Source organism: Felis catus, chromosome C1 (genome assembly GCF_018350175.1).
Source record: "Felis catus isolate Fca126 chromosome C1, F.catus_Fca126_mat1.0, whole genome shotgun sequence".
Taxonomy (NCBI): Eukaryota; Metazoa; Chordata; class Mammalia; order Carnivora; family Felidae; genus Felis; species Felis catus.
In genome coordinates this window covers 166,535,171-166,556,267 of record NC_058375.1, presented here as the reverse complement: position 1 = coordinate 166,556,267, position 21,097 = coordinate 166,535,171, and the positions used below count along the sequence as shown (strand labels likewise).

Here is a 21,097-nt window from a genome sequence, read left to right as displayed (position 1 = left end):
ATGCTTTTACTTCATCCAATGTATGACTACTGTTTTCTTTCTATAGCTGGAGACGGCTGAAAACTCATCAGTAATTATTATTCCGGAGTGCAAGCGATCTCATTCAGGCAAATACAGCATCACAGCCAAGAATAAAGCAGGACAAAAGACAGCAAATTGTAGAGTTAAAGTCATGGGTAAGAAAGACTTTAAAAGGGACCATAGAATAAGAACAAATTATTTTAAACAAAGTGACATTGTTTATATTGTGATTTGCATCCAACAGATGTACCAGGGCCACCCAAAGATCTGAAAGTCAGTGACATCACAAGGGGTAGTTGCAAACTCACATGGAAGATGCCAGATGATGATGGAGGAGACAGGATCAAAGGCTATGTTATAGAGAAGAGGACTATTGATGGAAAAGTCTGGACTAAAGTCAATCCAAACTGTGGAAGCACCTCATTTGTAGTTCCTGATCTTATTTCTGAACAGGAATATTTCTTCCGTGTGCGGGCAGAAAACCGTTTCGGTATTGGTCCACCTGTGGAAACCATTCAGAGGACCACTGCCAGAGATCCAATATGTAAGTTTTTAACCGAAGATTAAAGTAGTTTCTCAAGTTTGAAATATATCATTATAAACAATGCTTAATACTTCTTTTAACTATTTTTAAAGATCCTCCTGATCCCCCTATTAAACTCAAGATTGGCCTCATAACAAAGAACACGGTACACCTATCATGGAAACCCCCAAAGAATGATGGAGGCTCCCCTGTCACCCACTATATTGTTGAGTGCCTTGCATGGGATCCTACTGGGACAAAGAAAGAAGCATGGAAGCAGTGCAACAAACGCGATGTGGAAGAACTGGAATTTACTGTTGAAGACCTCATAGAGGGTGGAAAATATGAATTCAGAGTCAAGGCTGTCAATGCTGCAGGAGTCAGCAAACCTTCAGCCACTGTTGGCCCTGTGACTGTCGAAGATCAGACATGTAAGTACCAATGTATTAACAGAAAATGTCCTCTTTATGAATCCTTCCTAGAAATTTAATATTTGTCCAAAATAAAAAGAAATATCTGTACATCAGGAAGCTACCATGAATTGAGTGTGAACATGGGCACATTAATCACTCATTCCCTCAACTTCTACAGAATTATCAAATTTCCTTACGTTACCTTTCCCTTATTTAAAGGAGATGACGTTTAGATTTCCTTACTATAATTTTCTGCATGATCCTCAAGAGGGGAAGAAACTAAGCAGTTTTTTGCTCAGTGAGTGCTAAGACCCATTTATCTTCATAATCAAGTTTCTTTTTCTCTATTTAAGAAAAAGATATATATAAATAGACAAATTTTATAGACAACTATGGTAGAAATTCTTCCTCTGTTACCATCACTACTGCTGTGTGTTCAGTTTTTTCTTCTAAATATGGGGGGGAGGGCACGTGTAGTCACTACCCTCTTTACATTTTCTTCTACTGGATTCCTGGAAAATGGAAAATTGCTTTGCATCTACTAGCAGTTATCTTTCTTAAAAAGGGAATTCATCTTAGAATAAAAGTAGTCCTGTCATAACTCTGCTTATTAAAGGGAATATGCATGCATATTAAAGAGAGTATCATGATAGAACTCCCAAGACTAAGCTACTACAATCTTCACTTCTCTCTGCCCCTTTTCAGTATCTACATGTATAATAACATTAGGTAAGAGAGAGCCAATAGCCAATACATAGCTACATGTAGATCCAATAAAGGATGATGACTACATTACCTGCCCTCCGAAGTCATATAATTAGTTGAAGTCAAATCTGTTCTTCATATTGTGCTATGAAGTCTGCCTATAGTAGATACAAATAGCTTTATAGGCATTGTAAATTCTACTTCTGGTCCCTAATGACCACCTTTTTTTTTTTCTTTTAAATCATCTAGGCCCACCATCAATTGATCTAAAAGAATTCATGGAGGTTGAAGAAGGAACAGATGTTAACATTGTAGCCAAAATTAAAGGTGTACCATTCCCGACACTAACCTGGTTTAAAGCTCCTCCAAGGAAGCCTGATAAGAAAGAACCTGTTCTCTATGACACCCATGTCAACAAACTGGTAGTGGATGATACTTGCACCTTAGTTATTCCACAGTCTCGAAGGAGTGACACTGGCTTATATACCATCACAGCTGTGAATAATCTGGGAACAGCATCAAAGGAGATGAGACTGAATGTGCTTGGTAATGTTTTCCTGGCTTTACTAAAACTATGTTTTCCTGTTCCTAAATATACTATTTGGCTTTAAAATCATTCTTCTAATATTTTTTTTTCCTTTTTTAAACCATTTTAGGTCGTCCTGGCCCTCCAGTGGGACCAATAAAGTTTGAATCTATTTCAGCAGATCAAATGACATTATCTTGGCTTCCACCTTTGGATGATGGGGGGTCTAAGATTACAAACTATGTAATTGAGAAGAGAGAAGCTAACAGGAAGACATGGGTGCATGTCTCCAGTGAACCTAAAGAGTGCATGTACACAATTCCCAAATTGCTAGAAGGCCACGAATATGTATTCCGAATCATGGCCCAGAATAAATTTGGCATTGGGGAGCCTCTTGACAGTGAACCTGAAACAGCAAGAAACCTCTTCTGTAAGTAGAACATATTTGATATACAAAATCACTCTTACCTGTTGTTTTTCATAGTTTCTTATAGATCAATGTGATTTTTGTTCTTAGCTGTCCCTGGAGCACCAGATAAACCAACAGTTAGCAGCGTGACTCGCAACTCCATGACTGTCAATTGGGAAGAGCCAGAGTATGATGGAGGCTCTCCTGTGACAGGATATTGGCTAGAAATGAAAGACACCACTTCGAAGAGATGGAAGAGAGTTAACCGAGATCCTATCAAAGCCATGACTTTGGGTGTTTCTTATAAAGTAACTGGTCTTATTGAAGGTTCTGATTATCAATTCCGTGTGTATGCAATCAATGCTGCCGGTGTGGGTCCACCAAGTCTGCCATCAGACCCAGTGACTGCCAGAGATCCAATTGGTAAGCCTTGAAACCATTCCTCCCCCCACCCCCTCACAGTGCCATGGAAAAGGCAAGAATACTGATGTATATGGGTTCTTTCCAGCCCCTCCTGGTCCTCCACTTCCCAAAGTCACAGACTGGACTAAATCCTCTGTCGATTTGGAGTGGTCTCCTCCACTAAAAGATGGTGGGTCTAAAGTAACTGGATACATCGTTGAATATAAAGAAGAAGGAAAAGAAGAATGGGAGCAGGTACTTAACACTTGGAATTATGGAAACATAAATAAACTGAAAATGTAGCAGTTATCCTCAATCCCATTAATCCCATTGTGTTTTTTATTAAGAAATCAGAGAAATAACAATTATAAAATAACATAATTACAATAATCCAAACATCTGTTATGTCAAAAATCTGATCAAAGGTTAAGTTATATTATCATTAATTTCTCTTTTGGCTATAAATTCTAAAAAGGTGGAAAAAATTAAGAGTACATTTTTCAATCATTTGGCATAATATTAAAACACAATTCCTGGAAAGACATTTCAGTCAGCATTTACCTATAATATCTGATCCCCAATACATAAACTAGCAACAATTTTCCCAGACTAGTTAAATATGCTGTTGGCTGTGCTTTAGAAAGCCATTAAAATAAGAAGCTACAAAGAACTGAACGCTTGTGATCCTTCCCCAGGGTAAAGACAAAGAAGTGAGAGGAACAAAGCTTGTTGTGACAGGGTTAAAAGAAGGAGCTTTCTACAAATTCAGAGTTAGAGCAGTCAACATTGCCGGCATTGGAGAACCTGGAGAAGTCACAGATATCATCGAAATGAAGGACAGAATTGGTACTTATTCATACTTCTATTATTTTATCAATATTTGTGTTTTGTATTGGAAATGAAAACCACATTTGTAATTTTCAATTGTGTTCCAGTGTTACCTGACCTTCAGCTAGATGCCAGTGTCAGAGACAGAATTGTGGTCCATGCTGGAGGGGTGATCCGGATCATCGCGTATGTGTCTGGAAAACCTCCTCCAACTGTCACCTGGAACATGAACGAAAGAGCATTACCTCAAGAAGCTACCATTGAGACCACAGCCATCAGCTCATCCATGGTCATCAAGAATTGCCAGAGGAGTCACCAAGGTGTCTATTCTCTTCTTGCCAAAAATGCAGGTGGAGAAAGAAAGAAGACCATTATCGTTGATGTATTAGGTAAATACTTTGAATTTATCCATGCAGTTTTTAAAAATAACATCTTTACTTCAACTACAATAAGGCTATGTAATAATAAAACTGTTACATATACTTTGGAAACTTAAAAAATTACCAATAATCCCATTGACCGCTATTTGCATTTTTTAAAATTACTTTTTTAACGTTTATTTATTTTTGAGAGATGGAGAGACCGAGCATGAGCGGGGGAGGGGCACAGAGAGAGAGAGAGAGAGTGTCAGAATCCGAAGCAGGCTCCGGGCTCTGAACTGTTAGCACAGAGCCCAATGCAGGGCTCAAACCCAAGAACTATGAGATCATGACCTGAGCTGAAGTCGGACGCTCACCCGACTGAGCCACCCAAGTGCCCTGACCACTATTAGCATTTAAAAAAATTTCCTCTTTGCTTTTTTATCCTATACATATTTTATATTGTTATACTTCTAAAACAGTTTAAAAAGTTATGTTTTTATATTATATAAAAACAAAGTTTTTTATAACAAAGTTTTGTATTTTGCCTTGTTATATAACATGCCACCATAAGCATTTATGTTTTATATAGTTTTCACGAAAGAAACTTTCCTGCCAGTGTACATGAATATCTAACAAACTAAGATTGATCAATTTCTTATCATGAGAGCGTATCCTTATTTGCTAATTATCTTAATAAAGCAAACATCTCTGTGAAAGGTTTCATATTCTAATTGAAAAGCATCATTTTTGGTTATCAATATTGCACTTCTAGTCACTAAATATAGAGGTGAATTCTACAAGGCTTTTTCATGCCTCTTGTTGGCTGCTTTATTGTAGTGATTTGCTCAGAAAGCAAAGTTCTCCCACTCAGATTTCTCTCTCAGCATGTCTCTAACACAACCATACCCCAAACAGTGAGTTTTTATGTGAGAATAACTGGTTCTCTGTTGAACATAATTAATGTTATGTAAACATGTTACATTTTCTTAAATGATAATGGCATAAGGAAAAAGATCTCATTGACCAATAGTCCCATAAGCTTTTGGGTTAGTTTCAAGCTCCTAGACACCTTTTACTTTAACTTGAGAAGTGGTACATTTTCAGATTAAATTCTAACCCTCTCAAAGGTCATTCTGAGATTTGGGGACTCCTGTGCTGCTTTCTGATTTTTTAGTCATCTAGAAAAAGTTCTCTTTCCCGTTCCCCTCTGGAGAGTAAACTAGACACAAAAAGTAGCCAGCCATGCCACCCCTTACCCCTCTCCTATCTCCTTCTGTGCATTCTCCTTCCAGCAGCTCTTCCTATCTGACTTACAAATTAAATATATATATATATATATATATATATATACACACACATACACACACTTAAATACATATTTAAATATACATATTTATATTACACACATTACTATTCCTTCAGCTCCTGCTAAAACAGTGGCAAACAGTAACTGTTACCTATTTCATTTTAAAATATGGCTGAATATAGATATCATGGGGAGGAAAAAAAATCAATAGACAAAATCTCATTTTCTTCATGAGAAAATGTCTTAGTGTCTCCTTTTTAAAAACAGAGGGTGACAAATATTGAGCCCTGTAGTTCATTGAAGGTTCATTAGAAATCTCTTCCTCTTATTTCCAGATGTGCCAGGTCCTGTTGGCGAACCATTCCGGTCTGACAACCTCACCAATGACTCCTGCAAGCTGACATGGTTTTCTCCGGAAGATGATGGAGGCTGTCCAATCACCAATTACGTCATTGAAAAGCGTGAATCTGACCGCAGAGCATGGACCCCAGTGACGTATACAGTCACCCGGCAAAATGCTACCGTCCAGGGTCTCATTCAGGGCAAAGCCTACTTTTTCCGAGTTGCGGCTGAAAATAGTGTTGGCATAGGCCCATTTACAGAGACACCAACTGCACTTGTCATCAGAGATCCAATCAGTACGTACATCTTAATTTCATTCTCAATCACTTCTTCACTCATTTAATAAAAGAGTGCGGTGACAAAATATGTATATAAATGCCAACCATTTTGTTCCTTTGACGAGACTCATTAGGCAAATGCTCAGTATTTGATGTTGGTAGTATTTGAATGTGATTTTGAAAGATTGTGGGAATATATATGGTTCTTCAAATCCTTCCATGTATACTACACTCATTTTTTTTAATTTCCCCCTTAATGGCGTAAATATATTTTCCTAACTCAGAAACTACTGACTCTGGAGAACCTTCTTAAATTATTTGGCCTCAGTGAACCTCTATTTCCTCATCTATCAGAGGAAATTAGACTGTATGGTGTTCTTTTTAACTCTAATGTTAAAAATGAGAGTTTCTCATCTCAGAAGATGAGATGTCTTCTTGTTACTTATCAAAGCAGATAATTTAATATTTAAATGCAATTCTCAAAAAGTATCATCTACTATATTCTACTACATTTTAACGTGGCATTTTTTCACCATAATTCCATATTTTACTTACAGCTGTACCAGAGCGTCCTGAAGACCTGGAAGTCAAAGAAGTTACTAAAGATTCTGTTACTTTGACTTGGAATCCTCCTAAGTATGATGGTGGATCAGAAATTATTAACTATGTCCTAGAAAGCCGTCTCATTGGAACTGAGAAGTTCCACTCAGTTACAAAGGACAACTTGCTTAGCAGAAAATACACCGTTAAAGGCTTAAAAGAAGGTGATACCTATGAGTACCGTGTCAGCGCTGTCAATATTGTTGGACAAGGCAAACCATCATTTTGTACCAAGCCAATCACTTGCAAGGATGACCTGGGTATGTGTTCTAATTCAATTTATACCTTGAAAACTTGGACATTTACAGATTTACCATAAGAGATCAGTAAAACTGACTTGCATTTCTAATTAAAATTTTAGCTCCTCCGACACTTGACCTTGACTTCAGAGATAAACTCACAATTCGGGTTGGTGAAGCTTTTGCCCTCACTGGCCGTTACTCAGGCAAACCAAAGCCTAAGGTTACTTGGTTCAAAGATGAAGCTGATGTACTAGAAGATGATCGTACTCACATAAAGACCACTCCGACAACACTTGCCCTAGAGAAGATCAAGGCCAAACGATCAGATTCTGGCAAATACTGTGTGGTTGTGGAGAACAGTACAGGTTCTAGGAAAGGTTTCTGTCAAGTCAATGTTGTTGGTAAGTATAATTTCACAAGAAGAATAGATATTCTGTCCTTTCCAAAGCAGAAGTGGAAATAACATTTTGTGTTCTGTGTTTGTGTGTTTCTGCAGACCGTCCTGGACCACCAGTAGGACCGGTTATTTTTGATGAGGTGACCAAAGAGTACATGGTTATCTCTTGGAAGCCACCTTTAGATGACGGAGGCAGTGAAATTACCAATTATATTATTGAGAAAAAGGAAGTGGGAAAAGATATTTGGATGCCTGTTACGTCTGCAAGTGCTAAAACAACATGCAAAGTTTCTAAACTTCTTGAAGGAAAAGATTATATTTTCCGGATATATGCTGAAAATCTGTATGGAATAAGTGATCCTCTGGTATCTGATTCAATGAAAGCCAAAGATCGTTTCAGTATGCATTACACTTCTTTTTTGTGACTCAATGTTTGATATTGTTAATAGGAAAAATTAAATTTCTAACACACTCTAATGTTTATTGTAGGGGTTCCTGATGCACCTGACCAGCCAATTGTTACAGAAGTTACCAAAAATTCTGCATTAGTAACCTGGAACAAGCCAAATGATGGAGGAAAGCCCATCACAAACTACATCCTGGAAAAGAGGGAAACTATGTCTAAACGATGGGCTAGAGTTACCAAAGAGCCCATCCATCCATACACTAAATTCAGGGTTCCTGATCTTCTAGAAGGGTGTCAATATGAATTCCGGGTTTCTGCAGAAAACGAAATTGGCATTGGAGAGCCAAGCCCACCATCCAAACCATTCTTTGCTAAAGATCCAATTGGTATAGTATTAAAGCATTCATTCAGTTTTCATATTATCCAACTTCGTTTTCAGCTATATTCTAACTCCTTTTTTTTTCTTTTATTATGTAGCTAAACCAAGTCCACCTATTAATCCTGAAGCAATTGATACAACATGTAATTCAGTTGACCTAACGTGGCAGCCACCACGTCATGATGGTGGGAGCAAGATTCTGGGTTACATTGTTGAGTACCAGAAAGTTGGAGATGAAGAGTGGAAGAGAGCCAACCACACTCCTGAGTCATGTCCTGAAACTAAATATAAAGTCACTGGTCTTCGGGATGGTCAAACCTATAAGTTCAGAGTATTAGCAGTCAATGAAGCTGGTGAATCAGATCCAGCTTATGTTCCTGAGCCAGTGCTAGTAAAAGACAGACTTGGTGAGTAAAACCTTCTCAGCTGTAATAGCAAAGAAGATAGGTATCTCATTGTATATGCTTCATTGTAAAATACATCAACAAACCTTAAAGTGCTATTCATTTTATCCTAGAACCCCCTGAATTGATTCTTGATGCCAACATGGCAAGAGAACAATACATAAAGGTTGGTGATACTCTAAGACTTAGTGCTGTCATCAAAGGAGTGCCATTCCCAAAAGTAACCTGGAAAAAAGGAGACAGAGAAGCTCCAACTAAAGCAAGAATTGATGTTACTCCAGTTGGTAGCAAGCTTGAAATTCGTAATGCTGCCCATGAAGATGGTGGAATTTATTCTTTAACAGTGGAGAATCCAGCTGGTTCGAAAACTGTCTCAGTAAAAGTACTCGTATTAGGTAAGAATTTTCATAGTTATATCTTTAATGTGATAACATATTAAAAATAAGTTTTAATATATTTTGAGCCTTTATCTGGATTAAGTCACTAATATAACTTCATTACTTAACACTTTCAGATAAGCCGGGGCCACCTAGAGATCTGGAAGTCAGTGAAATTAGGAAAGATTCTTGTTACCTTACTTGGAAGGAACCACTAGATGATGGTGGTTCTGTTATTACAAATTATGTGGTTGAGAGGAGAGATGTTGCCAGTGCCCAGTGGTCACCTCTTTCAACTACATCAAAGAAAAAGAGTCACTTGGCTAAACATCTTAACGAAGGCAATCAGTATCTTTTCCGAGTAGCTGCTGAGAACCAGTATGGACGTGGTCCTTTTGTAGAAACACCTAAACCCATCAAGGCTCTGGATCCTTTACGTAAGTTGCTTTCTCTGGATACAAAAGTTTTGTCTGCCTATCCTTTGAGAATATTATTCATTCATCATAACTTCTTCTTTTGAAAAGATCCCCCAGGGCCACCCAAAGACCTGCACCATGTAGATGTTGACAAGACTGAAGTCTCCCTTGTTTGGAATAAGCCAGATCGTGATGGTGGCTCTCCAATCACTGGATATTTGGTGGAATATCAAGAAGAGGGCACCGAAGACTGGATTAAGTTCAAGACTGTGAAAAACTTAGAGTGTGTTGTTACTGGACTACAACAAGGGAAGACCTATAGATTCCGTGTAAAGGCTGAGAATATTGTGGGTCTTAGTCTCCCTGACACAACTATCCCAATAGAATGTCAAGAAAAACTAGGTAATTTTTGGACTGGCATTATTATTTTTTTAATTCATACTGTGACTATTCATGTTGTGAAAATCAAAATCTAATTTTCTCATGTTTACTTTTCAGTACCTCCATCTGTGGAGCTGGATGTGAAGTTAATTGAAGGTCTCGTGGTAAAAGCTGGAACTACAGTCAGATTCCCTGCTATTATAAGAGGTGTACCCATTCCCACTGCAAAGTGGACAACCGACGGGAGTGAGATTAAAACAGATGAACACTACACAGTTGAAACTGACAGCTTCTCGTCAGTACTTACCATTAAGAACTGCTTAAGGAGAGACACTGGGGAATATCAAATCACAGTTTCCAATGCAGCTGGCAGCAAAACAGTAGCTGCACATCTTACTGTTCTTGATGTGCCTGGTCCACCAACAGGTCCTATTAATATTCTGGATGTTACTCCTGAACATATGACTATCTCATGGCAGCCACCTAAGGATGATGGAGGAAGCCCCGTGATAAATTATATTGTTGAGAAACAAGATACAAGGAAAGACACATGGGGTGTTGTTTCATCAGGAAGCAGTAAGACAAAGCTGAAAATCCCACATCTGCAAAAGGGCTGTGAATATATTTTCCGAGTCAGAGCAGAGAATAAGATGGGTGTTGGTCCTCCCCTTGACTCCACACCTACTGTTGCTAAACATAAGTTTAGTCCTCCATCTCCTCCTGGTAAACCAGTGGTTACTGACATTACTGAAAGTGGTGCAATGGTGTCTTGGACTCTGCCAAAATCTGACGGTGGCAGTCCAATAACCGGTTACTATGTGGAACGTCGAGAAATAACTGGCAAATGGGTGAGAGTCAACAAAACACCTATAGCTGACCTGAAGTTTAGAGTGTCTGGACTCTATGAGGGAAATACCTATGAGTTTAGAGTTTTTGCTGAAAATCTTGCAGGACTAAGCAATCCATCCCCAAGTTCTGACCCAATAAAAGCTTGCCGGCCCATCAAACCACCTGGACCACCTATTAATCCTAAACTGAAAGACAAGACCAAAGAAACAGCTGAGTTGGTGTGGACAAAGCCCCTCAGTGATGGTGGTAGTCCCATTCTAGGCTATGTAGTAGAATGTCAGAAAGCTGGTACAACACAGTGGACCAGGATTAATAAAGATGAGCTCATTAGGCAATGTGCCTTTAGGGTACCTGGACTAATTGAAGGAAATGAGTACAGATTCCGTATAAAGGCAGCTAATATTGTGGGAGAGGGAGAACCAAGAGAACTAGCAGAATCTGTGATTGCAAAAGACATCCTTAATCCTCCAGAAGTAGAACTTGATGTTACCTGTCGTGATATTATTACCGTTAGAGTGGGCCAAACTATTCGCATTCTTGCTCGAGTCAGAGGCAGACCTGATCCAGACATAACTTGGTCCAAGGAAGGCAAAGTATTGGTCCGAGAAAAACGGGTTGACATAATTCACGATCTACCTCGTGTTGAGTTACAAATTAAAGAAGCTGTTAGAGCTGATCATGGCAAGTATATCATCTCAGCTAAGAATAGCAGCGGGCATGCCCAAGGTTCTGCCATTGTTAATGTTCTTGACAGACCTGGGCCTTGCCAGAATTTAAAGGTTAGCAATGTAAGCAAAGAGAACTGTACACTTTCTTGGGAAAACCCACTAGATAATGGTGGCTCAGAAATAACAAATTTCATAGTGGAATATCGGAAACCAAACCAGAAAGGCTGGTCAATTGTTGCTTCAGATGTCACTAAGCGATTAATTAAGGCCAACCTTTTAGCAAACAATGAATACTATTTCCGAGTTTGTGCAGAGAATAAAGTAGGTGTTGGACCAACCATTGAAACCAAAACTCCAATTCTGGCTATTAACCCTATTGATAGACCAGGTGAGCCTGAAAACCTTCACATTGCAGATAAAGGAAAGACATTTGTCTATCTCAAGTGGCGGCGGCCTGATTATGATGGTGGCAGCCCGAATCTATCCTATCATGTTGAGAGGAGGCTGAAGGGCTCTGATGACTGGGAAAGAGTGCATAAAGGAAGCATTAAAGAAACCCAATACATGGTTGATAAATGTGTTGAGAACCAGATTTATGAGTTCAGAGTACAAACAAAGAATGAAGGTGGAGAAAGTGACTGGGTAAAGACAGAGGAAGTTGTTGTGAAGGAAGACTTACAGAAACCAGTGCTTGATCTGAAATTGAGTGGTGTGTTAACAGTCAAAGCAGGGGAAACCATTAGACTTGAAGCAGGTGTGAGAGGCAAACCATTCCCAGAAGTTTTATGGACCAAGGACAAAGATGCTACAGACTTAACAAGATCACCAAGGGTCAAAATTGATACAAGTGCTGATTCATCCAAATTTTCTCTTTCTAAAGCAAGGCGAAGTGATGGTGGGAAATATGTAGTTACAGCAACTAACACAGCTGGCAGTTTTGTGGCCTATGCCACCGTCAATGTTTTAGATAAGCCTGGTCCTGTAAGAAATCTGAAAATTGCTGATGTGTCCAGTGATCGGTGTACTATTCACTGGGATCCACCAGAGGATGATGGTGGCTGTGAAATCCAAAATTACATTCTAGAAAAATGCGAGAGCAAGCGAATGGTTTGGTCTACCTATTCTGCTAATGTCTTAACACCCGGTATGACAGTAACACGTCTCATAGAAGGAAATGAATATATTTTCAGAGTCCGTGCAGAAAATAAAATAGGCACAGGGCCTCCAACAGAAAGTAAACCAGTCATTGCAAAAACCAAATATGATAGACCTGGTCGCCCAGATCCCCCAGAAGTCACCAAAGTAAGCAAAGAAGAGATGACTGTGGTCTGGAATCCACCTGAATACGATGGTGGAAAATCCATCACAGGATACTTTTTGGAGAAAAAGGAAAGACATTCAGCACGATGGGTCCCTGTTAACAAGAGTGCAATCCCCGAAAGACGTCTCAAAGTACAGAATCTCCTCCCAGGACATGAGTATCAGTTCCGTGTCAAGGCAGAAAATGAAATTGGAATTGGAGAACCAAGCTTGCCCTCAAGGCCAGTGGTGGCAAAAGACCCCATAGGTATGATGTTCTTGCTTTTTCTGATATTACACAAATTTTTTTTTAATGTTCATAATTTTTGAGAGAGGGGTGGATGGTGGAGGAGAGAGAGAGTGTGTATGCAGGTGGGGTAGGGGCAGAGAGAGAGAGGGAGACAGAGGATCCAAAGCAGGCTCTGTACTGACAGCAGAGAGCCCGATGTGGGGCTCAAACTCAGGAACCACAAAATCATGACCTGAGCTGAATCAGACGCTTAATCAGCTGAGCCACCCAGGTGCCCCTATGCCAGTTCTTAATTTCAAGCACAGAGCTGTTAGATAAATAAATTAAATCCATGACATCCAAAGTTCATTTTAGCCAGTATTTTTCCAAATCACCTAACATGTACAAACAATGGTAGATTCTAATTTTATGAAGGAAAAAGAGGACTCCATGTCTGAGAAATTGAGCCCTTCATCTTTGACGAACTGAGAATGGACTGTAGAAAATGACACATTAGAGCGGTATCACTCGTAGTCATTAACAATGTGTGAATTCATTGTTATACAATTTATTTTCAGAGCCACCTGGTCCACCAACCAACCTCAAAGTGGTTGATACAACAAGAAACTCCATAACTCTTGGGTGGGGAAAGCCAGTATATGATGGTGGTGCACCGATAATTGGATATGTTGTGGAAATGAGACCAAAAAGAGAAGACATGTCACCTGACGAAGGCTGGAAAAGGTGCAATGCTGCGGCACAACTTGTTCGCAGGGAGTTCACTGTCACCAGCTTGGATGAAAACCAGGAATATGAGTTCAGGGTGTGTGCCCAAAACCAAGCTGGCATTGGGCGCCCCGCAGAACTGAAGGATGCTATTAAACCTAAAGAAATCCTGGGTGAGGCCCTATTTTATCATGTGACTCATCCTTTCTGTGCTTCTCACATAATTTCCCCACATTCTGAAAAGTCAGCTAATGGCTTTCATGTCATTTGCAGAACCTCCGGAGATTGATTTGGATGCCAGCATGAGAAAACTGGTCACAGTGAGAGCAGGGTGCCCTATTCGACTCTTTGCCATAGTGAGAGGACGACCAGCCCCTAAAGTCACTTGGCGGAGAGTGGGTATTGATAACGTGGTCAGAAAAGGACAAGTCGATCTAGTTGACACTATGGCTTTCCTTGTCATTCCCAATTCTACTCGTGATGACTCGGGAAAATATTCCTTGACGCTTGTGAACCCAGCAGGAGAAAAGGCCGTGTTTGTGAATGTCAGAGTATTAGGTGGGTTACTGACAAGCTCCTTCTTCCCTTTCAGAGTAAGTAGAAGCCTGAGGAGACACAGTGTATCTGAATTTGTGGTTTGTTACAGATACTCCTGGACCTGTGTCTGATTTAAAAGTTTCAGATGTCACGAAAACATCATGCCACATTTCCTGGGCCCCTCCTGAGAATGATGGTGGGAGCCAAGTGACACATTATATTGTGGAGAAACGTGAGGCAGATAGAAAGACGTGGTCAACAGTCACCCCAGAAGTTAAGAAAACAAGCTTCCAAGTCACCAATCTTGTCCCTGGCAATGAGTACTTCTTCAGAGTAACTGCTGTCAATGAGTACGGCCCCGGTGTGCCTGCAGACGTCCCCAAACCAGTGCTAGCATCAGATCCTCTAAGTAAGTAATTTCTTTTTGCCTCCTTTTAGCTCTGGTCTCCTACTTTAGCAAGGTTGAGGTCCCAAACACTGAAAGGGCTTTCATTTGTAGAAACACAAACAGTACAAACAACTATCTAACTCATTAAAGACATTTTTAATCTGCCCCGTCTTGTAGTATTCACTTTCAACATACTGAACTATAGTTCCCATATGCTTCAAAGCAAGTGGCATACTCAAACATGTATAGGTGGTAACACAGGGATTTGATTAGGCTACCTGGACAGTTTTTCTAAATCGCACTTCTCTTCCAGGTGAGCCTGATCCCCCAAGGAAACTAGAAGTTACTGAAATGACGAAGAACAGTGCTACATTAGCCTGGCTACCTCCCCTGCGTGATGGAGGTGCTAAAATTGATGGCTACATCATTAGTTACAGGGAAGAGGAGCAGCCTGCAGATCGCTGGACAGAGTACTCAGTGGTAAAAGATCTCAGCCTTGTTGTCACTGGCCTAAAGGAAGGAAAGAAGTATAAATTTAGAGTAGTGGCCAGAAATGCTGTTGGAGTCAGTTTGCCAAGAGAAGCTGAAGGAGTATATGAGGCCAAAGAACAGCTGTGTAAGTAGTCATTGTCTCATTTCATCATGTGACAAAAGTTGATTAGAATTTCCTTTGGACATCCAGACTTGTCCCTAATATTTTCTCATCAATTCAATCTTATTCTTTAAAAAAAAATATTAGCTGTAATGCAGACATCAATTTGAACCCATTAATGGGTTGCAACCCACAAGTTGAGAAATACTAGTGTGGTCGCCCCACCAGAGGAAATTTAACCTCCCTGCAAGGTTAATGAATTTTTATTCTACTTTTAGTGCCTCCAAAGATCCTTATGCCAGAGCAAATTACTATTAAAGCTGGGAAGAAACTCCGAGTTGAAGCCCATGTGTATGGAAAGCCTCATCCGATCTGTAAGTGGAAAAAAGGAGAAGATGAAGTTGTCACATCCAGCCACCTGGCAGTGCATAAAGCGGACAGTTCTTCCATCCTGATCATAAAAGATGTTACTAGGAAAGACAGTGGCTACTACAGCCTCACTGCAGAAAACAGTTCTGGGACAGACACTCAAAAAATCAAAGTTATCGTCATGGGTAGGTCAAGCATTAGACAAATGGCTATCTGAATATGAAAATCGGCAACATTTTTTTCCTATCAAATCCCTGTTCTTATACATTTCTTTCCTCTTGGTCTATGCAGATGCTCCGGGGCCCCCTCAGCCTCCGTTTGACATTACTGACATAGACGCTGATGCTTGCTCCCTCTCATGGCACATCCCTCTGGAGGATGGAGGCAGTAACATCACCAATTACATAGTGGAGAAATGTGATGTGAGCCGAGGTGATTGGGTGACAGCTCTAGCTTCGGTGACAAAAACTTCCTGCAGAGTTGGAAAACTGATCCCAGGCCAGGAGTATATCTTCCGGGTCCGTGCAGAAAATCGATTCGGCATTTCAGAGCCTCTGCCATCTCCAAAGATGCTGGCTAAGTTCCCATTTGGTATGTTTCTTTCAGGAAGAAAAAAATTGTTTTCTTTCTAGTCTCTTACCTAAGATAAAAACTGACATTTCCCTTGTCTTCATCTCCAGATGTTCCTAGTGAACCAAAGAATGCACGAGTCACTAAAGTCAACAAAGACTGCATATTTGTGGCATGGGACAGACCAGACAGTGATGGAGGAAGTCCCATTACTGGTTATCTGATTGAGCGCAAAGAAAGAAACAGTTTGCTCTGGGTAAAAGCTAATGATACTCCTGTCCGGTCAACTGAATATCCTTGTGCTGGCCTTGTAGAAGGTCTTGAGTACTCATTCAGAATCTATGCACTAAACAAAGCTGGATCCAGTCCACCCAGCAAACCAACAGAATATGTAACTGCAAGAATGCCAGTTGGTGAGTAATTTTTTGTTAGTATTATGGGAATATATTTAAACCTTGGAGTCTCTGAAGATTACTACTTCTATTCAGAAATATTCTCAACATTTCTGGGTGATAATGAGAAATACGGAAGTTTACAACTTCTGCAATTACGATAAATGCTGAGAATACCTCTTTTGGTTTTAGATCCTCCTGGAAAGCCTGAAGTTATTGATGTTTCCAAGAGTACTGTGTCCCTCATCTGGGCTCGTCCAAAGCATGATGGAGGCAGCAAAATTATTGGCTATTTTGTAGAAGCTTGCAAACTGCCTGGCGATAAGTGGGTACGGTGCAATACTACACCACACCAGATTCCCCAGGAAGAGTACACAGCCACTGGCTTAGAAGAGAATGCTCAGTATCAGTTTAGAGCAATTGCCAAGACCGCAGTGAACATTAGCCAGCCCTCTGAACCTTCTGATCCAGTGACCATCCAGGCAGAAAATGGTAAGATTCTGTTCAGTATTATATATGCAAAGGTGGAAAGTACTCGTAATGTATATTTCTCCTAATAAAAAACTAAATCTACATCATGAGGGAAAAAAACCCAAGTAAAATGATAGGTACTTTGTATACAGACAACTAAAAATTATGATTATGGAGAATCTTCATAGCATGTTAAACTCAAAAACCAGATACAAGGGGTGCCTGTGTGGCTCAGTCTGTTGAGCTTCCAATTTCAGCTCAGGTCATGATCTCGCAGTTTGTGGGTTCGAGCCCCGCATCGGGCTCTGTGCAGACAGCTTGGAGCCTGGAGCCTGCTTCAGATTTCTGTGTCTCCCTCTCCCTCTGCCCCTCCCTGGCTTACACTCTGTCTCTGTCTCCCTGTCAAAAATAAACAAACATTAAAAAAAAAATACAAAATTGTAAAGACCATATCATTTCAACCATCATAAGCACACAGGGACAAGGAAATGCCACCAAATGATAACAGTGAAAATTGAAAGATTTTGAAACCATGGAAGATACTCACTTATCTCTCTATATTTTCAGCATTATCAAACCTCTATTCTTCTATAATGAATATTACTTCTAAAAATCTCATCTTGAAAGAGACCGAGCATATGAATTTTCTACTTGTATTAATAAAAATGATATAATATACCTTTTCTTATATTAAATCCTTATCTTATTTCTTTCCAGTTCCTCCCAGGATAGACCTGAGCGTGGCTATGAAATCTTTGCTTACCGTGAAAGCCGGAACTAATGTTTGCCTGGATGCTACTGTTTTTGGTAAACCAATGCCAACAGTGTCTTGGAAGAAGGAAGGCACACTGCTGAAACCAGCAGAAGGCATAAAGATGGCCATGAAGCGGAACCACTGCACACTGGAGCTGTTCAGTGTGAACCGAAAGGACTCAGGAGACTATACCATTACTGCTGAAAATTCGAGTGGTTCCAAATCAGCCACCATTAAGCTTCAAGTGTTAGGTACCTAAGCGCTTATTTAGAATCTCATATTTTACTTTGATTAATGTGATATCATAGAATTTACAAAATCATATGTGAGAAAAGATACATATCCTGATGTATCTTTTATAACCAGAGAATTAGTCTCATCACAGGGCAATGGCATTTTAGAGCTGAAAAGAGCATTAGAAGTCATATATTCCAGTTATGTATTTTACACATAAGGAAATTAAGATTTTGAAAAATGATGGACCTTCCAAGGTCATATAGGAAGCTAATGACAATATAAAGACCATCCAATCTCCAATCCAGGTCTCCAGACCTCCAATCTACTCATTCCCCATTTTACATGTTAGCGTAAAAGTAAGTGTTAGTAAGACTTCACTTGTCTTTCTTGTTCTTTCAGATAAGCCAGGTCCTCCAGCATCTGTTAAAATCAACAAAATGTATTCAGATCGCGCAATGCTTTCTTGGGAACCGCCTCTTGAAGATGGAGGCTCAGAAATCACCAACTATATTGTTGACAAACGTGAAACGAGCAGACCCAACTGGGCCCAGGTCTCTGCCACTGTGCCCATCACTAGCTGCAGCGTGGAGAAACTTATAGAGGGCCATGAATATCAGTTCCGAATTTGTGCAGAGAATAAATATGGAGTGGGCGATCCAATCTTCACTGAACCAGCAATTGCCAAAAACCCATACAGTAAGAACATTTTCTTTTAGTTTTTCATTTTACTTTTTAAACATTTACCTTTTAGACTGCCATATTAACTTTTCAATCAATCTCTGCAGATCCACCCGGGCGCTGTGATCCTCCTGTTATTAGCAACATAACCAAAGATCACATGACAGTAAGCTGGAAACCACCAGCAGATGATGGTGGCTCACCCATCACTGGCTATTTGCTTGAAAAGAGAGAAACCCAGGCAGTTAACTGGACTAAGGTCAACAGAAAACCTGTAATAGAAAGAACAATAAAAGCAACAGGTCTCCAAGAAGGCACTGAATACGAGTTCCGAGTTACAGCTATAAATAAGGCTGGACCAGGCAAACCCAGTGATGCATCCAAAGCTGCTTATGCCCAGGACCCTCTGTGTAAGTTCTCATGAAAGAGTTCTGTATCTTAGGTTATAATCAGCACTGAACAACCAGGAATGAGGTTTTAATGAACATTTTCTATTATTTATCCTCAGATCCTCCTGGTCCACCAGCTTTTCCTAAAGTATATGATACAACCCGTAGCTCTGTGAGTCTATCTTGGGGCAAGCCAGCCTATGACGGTGGTAGCCCTATCATTGGTTACCTTGTTGAAGTAAAACGAGCTGACTCTGATAACTGGGTGAGGTGCAATTTACCACAGAAGCTACAGAAAACCCGCTTTGAGGTTACCGGCCTAATGGAGAACACAGAATATCAGTTCCGTGTGTATGCTGTTAATAAGATTGGCTACAGTGACCCCAGTGATGTGCCAGACAAACACTGTCCCAAGGACATCTTAAGTAAGTATTACCGGGAGAAATACATAGAGTTTTTCTCATCAGTCATATTATAAAATGCAGTACAGAACTCCCTTATGTAGATTTGTTTTTAGAAGCATTTGAGTTGATATCTTTAGGACTACATCGTAGGAGAGGTGTGTTGGTACTTTATGGTATCATATACAGATCAAATGGAATGCAAGCTCATCTGTGGTTTTGAAAACCTTTTCATATTTATGTGAGAATTAATGTCTTGAAAAGAATATGGAATACAGGAATTTTATTCTGAAAATAGATTTTTTTAAATAAGCAGTGAGCTATTTATCATTCTAAAAGTTTTTTCTCTTCTAATCCACCTGTCTTCATAAGTATGTAATCATAGCCTCTCCATCCTAATTTCCCTTCTTACCATTTCTTCTATTCACTTATTCCCCATAACCATTTCTCCCTTTATTTTAAATTACTTGGTATTATACTTCACCCCCAATGTACTTTTCTTCCCATGATGAAATAAAGACAGAGTATGCAGCAGAGAGCCTTCACTGAATATAGATGAGAAAAACAAGAATGGAAGAGAGCCAAGAATCAATTATCTACATTTAATGTAGAGAGAGTCTGAGAATATGGAAGGTTCATGAGAAGAGAAAGTACAGGTTCTCCAGGAAAAACTTGATTTAGCCTACAGGATATTAGAATATAGAAAGATCAACAATAACTATAGAGTACTGAAATAGTTGATAAAAGTTTTGAGGATTTTTTAAAGACCAAGAAATCAGGGGCGCCTGGGTGGCTCAGTCAGTTAAGCGTCCGACTTTGGCTCAGGTCATGATCTCACGGTCCGTGAGTTCAAGCCCTGCGTCGGGCTCTGTGCTGACAGCTCAGAGCCTGGAGCCTTCTTCAGATTCTGTGTCTCCCTCTCTCTCTCTCTACCCCTCCCCCATTCGTGCTCTGTCTCTGTCTCAAAAATAAATAAACATTAAAAAAAAAAAAAGACCAAGAAATCAGTTGTGAGAAAGAAACATATTTTAGGAATGTTAAGGCTAGTCCTTAGAAATACGTTTGACCATTAAATTATTAACTTTAAACAGTTCCACCTGAGGGAGAACTTGACGCGGATTTGAGAAAAACACTCATATTACGTGCTGGAGTTACAATGAGACTGTATGTACCAGTAAAAGGACGTCCACCTCCAAAGATAACTTGGTCTAAACCAAACGTCAATCTAAGAGAAAGGATTGGACTCGATATAAAGTCAACGGACTTTGACACTTTCTTGCGCTGTGAAAATGTGAACAAATATGATGCAGGAAAATATATCTTGACTCTGGAGAACAGCTGTGGTAAAAAGGAGTATACCATTGTAGTGAAAGTGCTTGGTAAGTCTGTTTGAAAAAAAAAATCATACGCTAAAAATGTAGCTTATGTATTTTTTACATATTCCTTTCTTATATACCCACTCTTTATCCAGATACTCCCGGGCCACCTGTCAATGTGACTGTTAAGGAAATATCCAAAGATTCTGCCTATATTACTTGGGATCCTCCCATTGTTGATGGTGGAAGTCCCATCATAAACTATGTGGTAGAAAAACGTGACGCGGAGAGGAAGTCCTGGTCAACAGTGACAACTGAGTGCTCGAAAACAAGCTTCAGAGTATCTAACTTGGAAGAGGGAAAATCCTACTTCTTCAGGGTGTTTGCTGAAAATGAGTATGGCATCGGTGATCCTGGTGAAACACGTGATGCCGTCAAAGCTTCCCGTAAGCATATGAGCGACTTCCCCATCATTTTGAGTGACCTCTTACCGTAGTTATCTGGGGCTTAGACTT

General features: G+C 39.9%; 1 protein-coding gene across 50 annotated transcripts in view; it reads left to right on the top strand.

The window, feature by feature from the left end:
• The window catches only part of TTN (titin), a 277,310-nt gene that overhangs the window by 202,138 nt on the left and 54,075 nt on the right, over window positions 1–21,097 (top strand). For all 50 annotated transcript variants that reach the window (XM_045034065.1, XM_045034059.1, XM_045034049.1 and 47 more), the window contains 33 exons: window positions 47–176; window positions 266–565; window positions 658–975; window positions 1,912–2,208; window positions 2,319–2,618; window positions 2,706–3,020; window positions 3,106–3,254; window positions 3,695–3,845; window positions 3,935–4,216; window positions 5,831–6,133; window positions 6,673–6,975; window positions 7,077–7,358; window positions 7,454–7,753; window positions 7,844–8,146; window positions 8,238–8,546; window positions 8,657–8,938; window positions 9,058–9,357; window positions 9,445–9,738; window positions 9,835–12,801; window positions 13,341–13,661; window positions 13,762–14,046; window positions 14,135–14,434; window positions 14,727–15,029; window positions 15,284–15,559; window positions 15,666–15,965; window positions 16,055–16,357; window positions 16,529–16,828; window positions 17,525–17,812; window positions 18,198–18,494; window positions 18,584–18,886; window positions 18,985–19,290; window positions 20,358–20,645; window positions 20,738–21,028. In XM_045034065.1, coding sequence (XP_044890000.1) covers window positions 47–176; window positions 266–565; window positions 658–975; window positions 1,912–2,208; window positions 2,319–2,618; window positions 2,706–3,020; window positions 3,106–3,254; window positions 3,695–3,845; window positions 3,935–4,216; window positions 5,831–6,133; window positions 6,673–6,975; window positions 7,077–7,358; window positions 7,454–7,753; window positions 7,844–8,146; window positions 8,238–8,546; window positions 8,657–8,938; window positions 9,058–9,357; window positions 9,445–9,738; window positions 9,835–12,801; window positions 13,341–13,661; window positions 13,762–14,046; window positions 14,135–14,434; window positions 14,727–15,029; window positions 15,284–15,559; window positions 15,666–15,965; window positions 16,055–16,357; window positions 16,529–16,828; window positions 17,525–17,812; window positions 18,198–18,494; window positions 18,584–18,886; window positions 18,985–19,290; window positions 20,358–20,645; window positions 20,738–21,028 — 12,046 coding nt within the window. The remainder of the gene's footprint in view (window positions 1–46; window positions 177–265; window positions 566–657; window positions 976–1,911; window positions 2,209–2,318; window positions 2,619–2,705; window positions 3,021–3,105; window positions 3,255–3,694; window positions 3,846–3,934; window positions 4,217–5,830; window positions 6,134–6,672; window positions 6,976–7,076; window positions 7,359–7,453; window positions 7,754–7,843; window positions 8,147–8,237; window positions 8,547–8,656; window positions 8,939–9,057; window positions 9,358–9,444; window positions 9,739–9,834; window positions 12,802–13,340; window positions 13,662–13,761; window positions 14,047–14,134; window positions 14,435–14,726; window positions 15,030–15,283; window positions 15,560–15,665; window positions 15,966–16,054; window positions 16,358–16,528; window positions 16,829–17,524; window positions 17,813–18,197; window positions 18,495–18,583; window positions 18,887–18,984; window positions 19,291–20,357; window positions 20,646–20,737; window positions 21,029–21,097) is intronic.